We start from the raw sequence: 12,072 nt of genomic DNA on the forward strand, positions 1-12,072 counted from the left end.
TTCACGAGAAGGGTCGGAGAGGTTTATTAGCCCATGGCAAGATACAAAATGATTCATGATAACAACGATATTCTACCAGCCAAGTGTCACTTGGCACTATGATAACATCCTATAGGACATCCCTGGTTTCACATTTCCTAATGGGCTACCTGAAGAAATGACCCCTCAAATCAAGACCCAAACACAAAGGGATTCCAGGGGTCACTGGGGAGGAGAATGCCTGAGAAAGCCCTCTCTGATCAATGTGGGGAGGGAGTGGGGGGAAGGAAACTTTGCAGGACAATTTGGATTTCCAAACTTAGTAAGAGGGAAACAAATGCGCAAGGCAGGGTCTCCTGGGTCTGGGACAGGGGTAGGAGACAGGAGAGGCAAAACGGCAGTAGTTGGGACCTGACAGCAGGTTTCTCTCTTCTACTTCTTCCTTCCACCTCTCTCCTTGAGTGCCAGGTGGATGATGGCACCATTAGCCATGTTGTAGTAAGCCAGCGAGTTGGAATCCTTGATGAAAATGCCCTAGAAAACAGATGGAGTGCCTCAGCCCAGGGCAATCTGGCCTTGAACTCAGAGAGCAGCCTCACAAGTCCCAACACTCTGAACTTAGCAAATACAAGGGCTTGAAGGAAGGTGGGGTGGGAAAGGGAGTGGCACAGGGCAGGAGTGAAGGTCTCTGGTTCCTCCCACAATGCTTTGCTCTTCCTTCCTTCTGACCAAGCCATGCTGTCAACACCCCAAAAATCTGGCCCTGACAAACCCCATGGAATTTTGACTCTCAAATCATAAGACCTTTAGAGATCAACAGCCTCACTTTACAGAGAAGGAAACTGAGGCCCGGAATGGGGATTTGTCAAAGTCCAAAAAGGGAGAACACAGCAGTCCTGTGTGACCTGGCAGGCACCAAGGTGAGCTGGACTATCACCTTTGTGTCCAAGCACAAAGCCAGGCTACCTGAGACCACACTGACTGGGATGGCTCTACCACTGGGACAGAAACCTACCAGAGCACTCTGAAGTCTGGTCCCCAGATGTCACTGAGGCATTCAAACCCGATACAAGACTGTGCTGTGACCCCGCCAGAGCCTCACCCTGTCAGACTAACCTGCCCCAGCACCCCCCACCAGCATCATCACTTCCAGGATGGACTCAAATGACCACACCCAGGTGTCCCCCCACTCCTCTGATTCCACAAGGGATTTATCAGCTTCTCGGACAACAGAGGGGGCAAGGACTACAGACACCCAACTCACCTCATACTGCAGCTTCTGTTTCCCTGCTGGCATGCCCGTGGCTTCGTGGATCTTCACCTTGATGACAGAGACCTATGGGACCGAGGAGAGGTCAGTCACCTCTTGCTAAGGTCAGCTGCAGGAAGCTTCCCCCTGACTCTCTGGTTCCCCTGTACCTGATGCCAGTTGGGGACAGCAACTCATACCTGGTCTGTGAGTGGGAGGGTGAAGACCAGCACCTGTCCGTTCAGCTTCCATTCCGTCTTATCCTGCATGTTGGGCACCTGGACTTTGATGGACACTGGACCCTGCAAAACAGGAGGTGGCCATTATGCCTGGGGAGCCCTGAGTCAATCAGGAACTACGCTCTCCTGTTCCTGGGCCAGTCGAGACAATGTCACCTGTCCATCAGGGCTCCTGGACTCTGGCCTGTTTCACTACTGACACCACTTGTGACATAGAACAAATCACTCCCCCTTTTCAAGAATTGGTTTCCCTTCTTTAGAACGATCCCTGCCTACTGGTAAGGCTGGAGCTGAAGAAGAGGCATGAAAGTGCTCTGCAAGCCTCAAGAAGTACCACAGGGGAAAGAATATGAACTGCGAGGTCAGAAGATCTGGGTTCCCAACTCAGCTTCCCTGCTAACTAGGTCTCTCTGAGCCTCAACGCCATGTCTGTAAAGCAGCTGATCACAACTGCTGGATGGTGATGTTGTGAGCATTCAACAGACCAAGTACTGTAAAATCTGTGGCTCTGCCCCAGCACTTGAGTAGGTACTCAAGAAATGGAAACTACCATCAAACAGGAAAAAAGAAAAAAGATTTGGTCAAATGCACTGGCGGGGGGTGGGGGGGGGCTGGGAATGTTTCTGCCTCCTCACTGGAGCCTTCCCAGGCACCAGCAGTGCCAAGGTTCCCAGCTCTTATTTCTAGTACCCCCACAGGATCCCCACAACACACCATCTCCTAAGGGCTGGACCTGGAGGCAAAGGCCACCAAGAAATTAAGAATCGCACTCAGGATTCCCTCCAGTGTCCAGAACCCCTTTCACACCTGAGTCCTACTGCCTGTGCAGCTGGGTCTCCCTGCTGGCCTCTGCGACAGTTCACACCAGGCGGACTACTGACAGCTGTCTGCTCCTCTGGCTGCTGACCCCCCATCTAGTGTGTGCTCAGAAGCTTCACGGGCCTCCAATGGCTGACCCAGGTCCCAGAAGCCAAAACCATGGAAGAATAGGGTGGGCCAGGGAGCGTGTGACTGGGGCAGGACTGGACACCGCCCCCGCCCACGCCCCGCCCATCTAGGTACTCCAGGCTGTGGACGGCACTCTGAGATGCATACCTTGTTTCTGCGCAGAAACTCCTCCTCTGGCATGAGGCTGTCCTCGGTCTTCAGTTTCTTGGAGGCAGGCTCATCTTCCATGGGAGGTGGGGGGTGGACAGGCGGCATAGGGGCTGGAGCTGGGACGGGTGCCACAGGCGGTGCGGGCACGAAAGCTGCAAGGACAGGAATAAGCAGCCACGTGAGTGGGAGGAAGGGCCCAGGACTCAGGCCTGGTGACAGTGAAAAGGGGAGATTGCAAAGGTTTCCCATTTCTCCCAGAGGTGTGAAGGACCACTCCTTGCTGAGTCTGGCAGCCAGTAAGTTCCCTGGCAGGGGGACCTGGGAGACTGCCCAGATTGGGTAGCAGGAAACTGAAGGAGGGGCAGGACCGATGGATGGAACAGGTGGCAGCCAACAGCAAGCATCATCAGGCCTCTGTGCCTGTCCAGGCTGACCCCTCTGGGTGCACAGACCCCAGCTCTGCCATATCAGCCTACCTCCCCCAGGAGCCGTAAGCCCCTGGCTCCCAGCTCAGGGATCTCTCACATGGTGAACTCAAGGCTCTCCTTTGAGCTGGACCACCAGCTGGAACAGCTGGCACTACCATCAGCCACTGCTCTGCTCAGGGCTTGGCCTGTAGTCCTGACCCACTGACCTGTCGGCACAATCATGGGTGGTGGGCGGGGTGCCATGATAGGAGGGGCCGAGGGAGGCATGGGCACCACGTTGATCCTGGGCGCGTGGATGATCGGTGGCATGGGGGCGATCACCGAGCCGGGGGGCAGTCGGACCACTGATGCCATCGGGGGCCGGGGCATGACGGGTACTGCAGACACAACTGTGGTACGGACGGGAGGTGGCATCTGTGGGGGTGAAGACCCACAGGTCACAGGAAGCCAAGGCTGCACTCTAAGAGCACACACAGCTGGCAACTGGCCACCTGCAGCTTTGAGGATGGGGCTGGATAGCTTCGACTCAGCCCCCTGGGGCTGAGAGTGCAGCCTCACACTGGGCCCTGACAAGAACTACACTGAGAGAGGCCCAGGGCAACACTCTTTCCACTTGGGACTCAACCAGCTGCTCTTGGCAAACACTGAGAGAGCCACTGAAGACACTGACCTCCATTTAGCCCCCTGGAGTCAGGCCAGCAGTCCTCCAAGACCCATTAAGCCCTCCAGCCCGTCCCTGACCCAAGCCTGCTTCTCAGATTGCCACTCGCCTCCCTCCCTGTTCCAAGCCTCCCACACAGATGGAAGATCAGGCTGGAGGTTCCCACTTCTAACTAAAAGGTTCTTTTTCTCTTGACTTGACCCACTCAGCGCTTGGGCCCGCTGTGAGATAGCTGCCCTTCTCAGCCTGCAATGTCTAACCCCAAGAACCCAGCTCTGAAAGACCAGTCACAGGGTGGCTGCTGGCTAACCGCGGGTGGCCGGGGCACCGAGGTAATGGGTGGGGCTGAGCTGGGGATGTTGGTGGCTGAAGACGGCGGTGGTGGCTGCTGGGGGATTTCATTGGGCTTGCTGGGGCCAATCTTCTCTTTGGTATCATCTTCTGGCACCAAGCCCTTAGCCTTGTGGATGGCCTCGATCTGCTCCTGGAGGGTGATATTGGCCTGGGCAGCCTGCTGGGTCCGGGCCATGCTGCCGGAATGGCCATCCCAGGTCACCTGCATGGGAAAGCAAAGCCACAGCTTGTCAGGGCTCCTAGAACTGAGCCCAAGTGTGAGTCTGACGGCAGGGAAGGCACTAAGAGTCATCTGAGCTGCACCTTTTCCTCTGGCTTCTGGATCTCCTCCTCGCCAATCTTCTTACCAATGGCCGTTTCCTCTACACCAAAGATGTCGGTACGCCGCTCAGCCAGCTGTTTCAAGCTGCTCTCAATATCCAGACCTGGAAATAGTCACAGAACGGAGGCAGGGGACAGAAAGGGAAACTAAACCAGATGCCCTTCTGACAACACAGCGGCTCTACTGGTGCAGGGTGGAGGCTGTTCTCATGGGACAAGGCTATCTGTGGGTCCCAATACAGCACGCCTGTCCTCTGAGCCTAGGGAAGGCTGCACAATGAGCACTAAGCCTGTAAACCAGGGCTTGTCCAACCCCTTGACTTACAAAAGGCAACTGAGAAGACAGGGTCACGTGAGTGGCGTGGAAAGTAGCAGAGTCAGGACTAAAAGCCTGGTCTCCTGCCTCCAGGACAGTTTCCTCCCTCCCTATCATGCTGCTTCTCACACACAGTCAAGGCACCGTGTCTCATTTCAAGGTGCTCAGTGTACTCCAGCCATCATAGCCTTCATTCTAAGACAGCCCTGAGAGTGATCACCTCTCCCAGCTGTAGTCAGATCTTGCACTAGGACGTCAATGGACACATGCTATCCACATCAGGTGCCTACCTTTGGAAGAATCCCTATGAAGAGTCCTTCTAGAAAATGGGAAGTTACTTTGTAGTGTCATAGGCTGCACCTATCCTCAAAAGCTTTTATTGACCTCAATTGTTACCTTCTATGCTTGACTAAAGCATAAAGTTGATCAGAGATTCCCCATGGGCCAAAGTGAGTTGGGGCTGAGTCAAAGAAGGGGTGTGGACAGAGTGGGAGATGCCCCCCAATCTCACCTGGTGCGTACACCTCATCATCACTCTGCTTCTCACGAATGGAGCGATCTCGCTGCTCCAGCCAACGGGGGTCAAGAAGCCCAATGCGCATATGTTCCTGCATTTTGCTGGCAGGGATCTTCTCCCCAGTGATAGGGGACACGAGATATTCATCTGGAGCAGGGGCTGGAGGCAGGGGCTTGGAAGCTAAAAAGCAAGAGATTCTTGAGTGAGAATACTGGGTGGCAGCCCAGGTTAAGAGGGTGCTATTTCATTTATGCACCATCCATTCAGTGCCATGCTGTACCTGACACTATGCATTGCACCAGAGCACCAGTGATGACGAAGTCCCATTCCCCATCGTGAGGCCTATGACAGAGGAGCTATCAATGCCTTTATGACAAGCCACCTCGAGCCCTCCTAAAAGTGGACAGGTCTGAGGAACATGAGGGCAGAAGAGCAGAACCAACCTTTTGGGTCATAGTCCTTCCGGACAATGACCTGGTCTGGAGTTGGGGGCAGAGGCGGTGGCATGGGTGTCTCTGGAGGTGGGGGCACTTTCTGCCCTTCTTCTTCATCATCTGAACCCTGAAAAGCGAAGTAGTGGCAGGACTCAGAGAGGGGCTGAGAAGCCACCTCCCTGCAGCTGAGCCCTGGTGGCTCTCAGGGTGGCAAAGAGCCTAGGCGCCTGCCAGTCAGCATCCATGTGCTAAGCCTCCCAGGGCAGCCGAGGCCAGCCGGCAGCTGGCCAAGCTGCTTCCTCACAGCATGAATGGGAGTGCTGGGGGCCGTGGTGCTAACACTCTGCCCAGGCATTTCCAGCAGCTGGCACCAGGCAGTCACAGGAGGCCAAGGGCACTTAACGTGATGGAGAGGGGTGCGGGGAACAAGTCAGTGTTCAATGGTAGCTGCTCAAGAAGCAATGTTGGGAGGGAGAGGAAAAGTCAATTCCCAGACACATGTGCCTTTATTCTCAGGCTGCACACAAATTCTTTCCGAGGGGAGGAAAGCAGTTTGGCTCTAGAGACTCTATGCCTGCTTGGAGAGCCTGCCTCGATGGGGGTAGAGGAGGCCGAAAGCCACTTAGCAAAGCTCTGGAGGACTTCCCTGGCGGTCCAGTGGTTAGGACTCCGTGCTGCCACTGCAGGGGGGATGGGTTCGATCCCTGGTCGGGAAACTAGGATCCCGCGTGCCACACAGTGTGCGCCCCCACCCAGAAAAAAAGAAAAGCTCTGGAAACTGCTGATCATTTGGGCCTCAGCGCAAAAGCGTCCAAGTACATGGTATAGAGGTTTCCCTAACTGAGAGCCAGCCTGGGGTCGGTAGTGAGCAGGGCCCCTGGGCAAAGGAGGAAGGTCACAGAACAGGGCCAGCACAGCTTTCAGATCCTTGCCTATGAATGAATCTTTGTTGCCTGAGCTAGAAAGAGGCTCTGTGCTGCCTGGGCTTGGGCAGCTACTCAGCCAGGACTCCTTCTTCAGGAACCCACACTTCCTTTCAAGATTCACAAGGGAGCTGGACTTCTCTGGAGGAGAGCACCCACATCTTCTTGGGCTCCAGGAGCATACCTCATCCATGTCTTGCACTTGGGTGTCCTGGTCCAGCTGGGACGGAGGCTCCTCCGCCTTCTCCTGTTTCTCGTCCTCCTCATCAGACTCGACCTCCATCTCGACCTCCTCACTCTCCCCAAACTTCTCGTAGCGCTCCTGAATGAGGATTCGGGCCCCCAGCTCCTCTGGGGTGGTGGGGGGAGGGAAGTTCCCTGGCAAAGGGTGAGCCAGAGTCAAAGGCAGGGTTCCACAGACGCTCCTTATCAAAGCCCCATCTATCTGCCCTCTCCACACTGTCAGCTCTCTGAGGGCTGGGACTGTCTGATTCCTCTCCTATCTCCAGAGGCCCACCCGTTGGGCCATTATTGTCAGGCACGATAATATTTGTTCAATTGGGTTTAACTGGGGCAATGTGGTAGAAGTGAAGTCTTCCAGAAGCAGAGAAGAAACAGATGCCCATAGAACCCTCTGAGGGATTCTGCTGCTCCTTGGGGACAGCTGGAAGAGATCTCCCAGGATGGCTCCAAGCTCCTGGCTCCCCTAACTGGAGTCACAGACCTACCTTCCTCATAGACCTACCTTCCTCATAGACCTACCTTGCTCATTGGGTTGGAAGTCCACTGTTTCCACCACCACAAAATCATGCCAGTCAATCTGAGCATAGGCCACCCGTTCCTTTTCCTTCTCCTCCTCTTCCTTCTTCCTCTCACGCTCCTGAAACTTGGCCCACTCCACTCGGTAACATACCTGAAGGGATGGGAAACAGCGTGGTGCTGAGCTGAATCAGAGTCTGCTCCTGAGGAGGCTATCATCTCCAAGGCCTTCACCAAAGCCAACGTCTCCTTCAGAACAGGAAGCTGATCTGCCCATAAAGGGGAACTTCCTGGGGCAGACTATGGTATTTGTATCTGGTTTCAGCCAGGCTCAGAGTTTGGACAGGATGAAAATATGAAATGTCACAGAGACCTTCTGTCTGGGGCCCAGAGAGACCTTTTGTCTGGGCAGCTGTTTGTTATAACCTCAAAGTTTTCTGCTTGAGTTGGTGAGTGGCTAGCAAACTCCCTCCCAGAAGTTTGCATGACAACCAAGTGCCCACAAAAGCAGCAGCAGTCTGAAAGCCTGCAAAACAGAAGCCTCAAGCAGCCACCCAGAACAGCCAGCACCAATATGCCCTCTCTCTTCGACTCTGAAAACCTGGGACTTCAAAAGGCAGTTGTCACCAGAGAACCCGTTCGAAAGCTGGCTTCTAGCAACAGGAGAAAAGAAGAGACTGAAGCAGACAGCAGAGCAGAAAGTTGGGGAGCAGAGAATCCAGGTTTCTTGGTCTTTGTAGCCTCAAGGCCTTTCCTCCCACCACGACTGTGCCTGGAGCATAACACGGTACTGGTTCGGAGCCTACTTCTAAACACACAACAGAACCCACACAATGTAACGTTAGTGCCGTCAGTAACTGGTTGTAAGAAATTTAGTTTACCTGGTCCAAAACTTCCCGGGGGTTCTCTGCCTCTTTCTTGAGCTTGGTAAATAAGCCTTTGGGTGGAATCAAGATCTGAAACACAGAAGATTTAAAGCAACTGTCAGTGCAGCACAACACGGGACAAAGAAGTGGCCTTCCTGGGCCTGTGGAAAGGCACAGGAGAAAGGAAAGCATGGGATTCTGGGATCCAATCTCAGCTCCACTTGGCTGTGCAACTTTGGGCAAGTTACTCAACCTCTGTAACTTGGTTTCCTTCTACAAAATGGTGACACTGCCACTTAAAGTTGGCATCATCAACTTAAAAGGTTGCCAAGGGTAGCAGGAAAGTATGCAAAACCACCACCAGATCACTGAGCATACAGTCAGCATGTGATGACTGCTCTCAGGGGGCAGATCTGCCCTTTACCCTTCTGCACATGCCAAGAGGCCCCCTGATGACTTTATTGAAGACTGCAGCTCACAGGCTCCACCTCCCTAGACTTCTATCCCCTGCTTTCTGTTCAGCATTTTCTCCATAGTATTTATCACCATCCGACATACACTGACGTTGCACTTGCTTGTTGCCCCTTCACTAGACCAGTCTCCACAAAGACAGGGATTTCTCTGTCTTCGGCTCACTGCTACATATCCAGCACCTAGAATAGTGTCTGACACTCAAAGCATATTTGCTGAGAGAATGAATACTGGCTTTGTTTAAAACAGCCAATCTTTCCAACTGCCCCAAGCGTATCCACTCTCACTGGCAAAGCAGCTCAGCCCCACTCCATCCTCTCTGTCCTTCTTCCTTAGGAATTGATCTGCTCCTAGAGTTCCCAGGCCTAGAGACACACCGGTGCCCTCAGATTAGAGTAATGAATGTCAATACCCAAATTCTGAAGGAGAAGGAATAGGAAGTTAACAGAATAAAAAGGAATCTGTGGACCTTTAACTCTGGAAGCAGTCCACTGAGAGAAATTAACCCAGGGCTCACTTAAAATTGGTACTGTGTAGTTACAATAACCCTTGGGTCTTATGACTTGAATGATTGTTATTTCAGCTACTCTCCTAGCTTCTGGACTTCCTAAACACAAACATTTTTGTCATTCTTTCTAGTTATATACTTAAAGTGAATGAAGTTAGAGGAAATCATTACATAACCTTTCAAGTCAGATCTTTAACATATTGTTTCTAGATATCAAAAACAGATGTGCAAACCATGCCACTAAAAAGGAAAGACAACCTCCATTATGTATGTAGCAAGAAAAATGTTCCACAGGCATATCTATACCAGTGTACTTTTTAATAAATTAGCGATCTGATTATTTTAAATACCACTATTGACTTGTCTGCATTCTTGATTGCAACAATGCAGCATGATAATTAAGATCTTAGGGTCTGGAATAAAAATGCCAGCACTCAAGTCCCTGCTCTGCAACCCCCTAGCTGTGCAACCCTGGTCAAGTTTACTTCTCTGTGCCTCAGTTTCCTCTTCTGTAAAATGAATATAATAACAGTGGCTACCTTATAAGTTATTAGGGATTAAATGAGAAGATACTACATAATATAAGTACTCAATACTGACTACACTTATTTATTTTAAATTGCTTCCCAATGCCTATTTAAATGATACTTCTAATTCAAGGTACTTTTTAGGGTGGAAAACAACAGAGGTTTCAGAGTCAAATGTTGGTTAAATCTCAGTGCAGCTACTTACTAGCTGAGAGACCGCAAGTAAGTACTTCACCTCTCTGAACTTTTTGAAATAGGAAGGAAAACACTTACGTTATGGATTCTTGTGAGGATAAAATTAGGTAATAATAGGAGGCAACTATTAAGAGCTTGCTTCTTCTCAAGCCCTACTGAGGCAACCGAAAATTTAAATGTACATAAAAGCAACTAGCACCACTTGGCCTTATCAGGCAGCAGGCACTCACCTAATGAGTTATCAATCATGCGTTTCCTTTCTCTATAGAAACAGCAGTCTACGTTGCATTTACTAGGAAAACTGAATAGAAAACAAGATTTTATACTGAACTGGGATTTTTAACATCTGCTTGGGGGCCCCATACAGGAGCGGGATCCTTGCAGACAGTGAGTGGATAGAGTGCTGATGGTAAGATGCCTTCCTTCCCTGGGCCCAGCACCCCGGCCCCCGCCCTGCCCAGGCACCTTGGTATACTGTTCCACCAGCTTCGTGAAGTAGTTGAAAAGGCTGTGTTGCGGGCGAAGGAAGTCAAACTGGTAGTTGCGCTGCTCTTTCTGCATCAGCTGGGTCAGAAACTGGCGCCCATTCCTGGCCACAAACTGAGCCGTCAGCTTCACCACGTCCAGGTCGAAGGCTGAGATGGAGGGGGGGTCTGCAATGAACTCGAACTCGGGAGGGGGCTCTTTGGGCACGATGGTCTCTTGGATCACTTGGGCTTGAACCTAAGATGCAAAGGGAATGTGAGGCAAGAGGCACAGGGGTGGAGGGACTCTAGAGAGGGGGCGGCACACACCCCCGGCAGACCTCTACACTTCTGCTAATCACGCACACGCCACTGGCACGTGGTGTGAGAGAATCCTAACTCACAAGGGCACCGATTTCTTGGCCAACTGTAGCCTCGACTCCCTAAATGGCTTTCTGAATGAGAACCGAGTCCCTCTGTATCTCTACTGCTGCCTTGAAACTGAGGACCAAAACTGGGTGGCAGAAGATCTAAAAGGAACACAGCTTATGAAACCCCGCCCAAGGGAGACAGAGGATGTAGTAAGCCCTACATGTGTGCAGAGGACCCCACTGGACAGAAGATTTCCACGTTTGTTACCTCATCTGGCCACTACACGAACCACGAGGTGGACAGAACAAGTACTGTGAATTCTTTTTATAGATGAGGAAACTGAGGTCGCCTGAGGCCCTAGGAGTAGTAAATTGCAACACAAGGTGTTAGAACCTACTCCAACCTTTACTTCCCACGTAAAACAAGGGGCAGCCTTTGCCACCATGGCTCAGGAGTGAAGCAAAGAGAAAGGACCAGTCCAGGTCTACACAGGAGGCAAAATGTGAGGGCCTTTCCTGTCCTCACTGATAGCCCTAATCATCCCTAGTGCTAAGGGGGTATTAGGGCAGGCCAGAAAGAGAGGCCCTGGGAAGGTGAGACAGTAGAAAGGGATGCACAAGAAGGGGTCCACAAGCCATACTGCAGCACTGCCCTCATGCCATGGTCAAGGAAAAGAGTAGGAACTGAGAGCATGGACTTTAGGGTCCTGACTCTGTGGCCTTGGGTAAATTGTGCTTCCCTAAGCCTCAGATTCCTCATCTGAAAAATGGTCACTTTACTGGCCTCCTCATGCAGCCCCTGTGAGGCACCAATGAGACAAGGCTCCCAAAGCACTGAGCACAGAGTGTGACAGGCAGCATTCAGCAAATGCCAACTGTCAGCAACACTTTGCTGTGTGAGCCTCAGCATCTGCCTCTGTAAGATGGGGATAAAGACCTCAAGTTTCTCCCTGGGTGGTTGTGAGGTCTGGACAGCAGAGTTCATTATCTTCCCCTCCTTGTCCCAGCCTCCCTTAGCCCTGGGGAAGCAAAGGGAGGGGCTGGCTCCAACCTTCTGGGGCAGCTGCTGCTGGGTGGCTTGCTGCTGCTGCTGCATGACCTTGGGGATGGCAGCCGAGGGCTCCTGGGCTTTCCCCTCCTTGAACTCGCTGACCTTGTGGCGGTAGTAGGCATGGTAAGGGTCATTGGGGTTCAGGAAGTTGAACTTGGGGTTGTTGATCTCGTTCTGTCGTATCCTAGCTTCAAATTCAGGTCCGTTTCTAGAAAAAGGAAAAAAGAGAAGCATTAATACCACAACCCTTGCAGCTGCTCAGACCAGAACACTGCCCATGCAAGCCCCATTCTTGCCACCACCCATCACTCAAACTAGCCCGTCCCTCAACACGGCAGAGG

The 12,072-nt window shown here is 52.2% G+C and overlaps 1 protein-coding gene across 1 annotated transcript in view; it reads right to left on the reverse strand.

Annotated features, from left to right (window-relative positions):
* The window catches only part of SF3A1 (splicing factor 3a subunit 1), a 19,622-nt gene continuing 7,550 nt past the window's right edge, over positions 1-12,072 (reverse strand). The window contains exons 3-16 of the mRNA XM_061170479.1: positions 11,732-11,939; positions 10,311-10,568; positions 8,160-8,234; positions 7,282-7,432; positions 6,704-6,897; positions 5,606-5,723; positions 5,157-5,342; positions 4,312-4,433; positions 3,965-4,210; positions 3,200-3,407; positions 2,563-2,717; positions 1,429-1,530; positions 1,244-1,315; positions 1-513 (exon numbers count right to left, since the gene is read on the reverse strand). Of these exons, the coding sequence (XP_061026462.1) occupies positions 412-513; positions 1,244-1,315; positions 1,429-1,530; positions 2,563-2,717; positions 3,200-3,407; positions 3,965-4,210; positions 4,312-4,433; positions 5,157-5,342; positions 5,606-5,723; positions 6,704-6,897; positions 7,282-7,432; positions 8,160-8,234; positions 10,311-10,568; positions 11,732-11,939 (2,197 nt within the window). The 3' untranslated portion in view covers positions 1-411. The remainder of the gene's footprint in view (positions 514-1,243; positions 1,316-1,428; positions 1,531-2,562; positions 2,718-3,199; positions 3,408-3,964; positions 4,211-4,311; positions 4,434-5,156; positions 5,343-5,605; positions 5,724-6,703; positions 6,898-7,281; positions 7,433-8,159; positions 8,235-10,310; positions 10,569-11,731; positions 11,940-12,072) is intronic.

The sequence above is a fragment of the Eubalaena glacialis genome, chromosome 15 (assembly GCF_028564815.1).
Source record: "Eubalaena glacialis isolate mEubGla1 chromosome 15, mEubGla1.1.hap2.+ XY, whole genome shotgun sequence".
In the NCBI taxonomy this organism is placed as follows: domain Eukaryota; kingdom Metazoa; phylum Chordata; class Mammalia; order Artiodactyla; family Balaenidae; genus Eubalaena; species Eubalaena glacialis.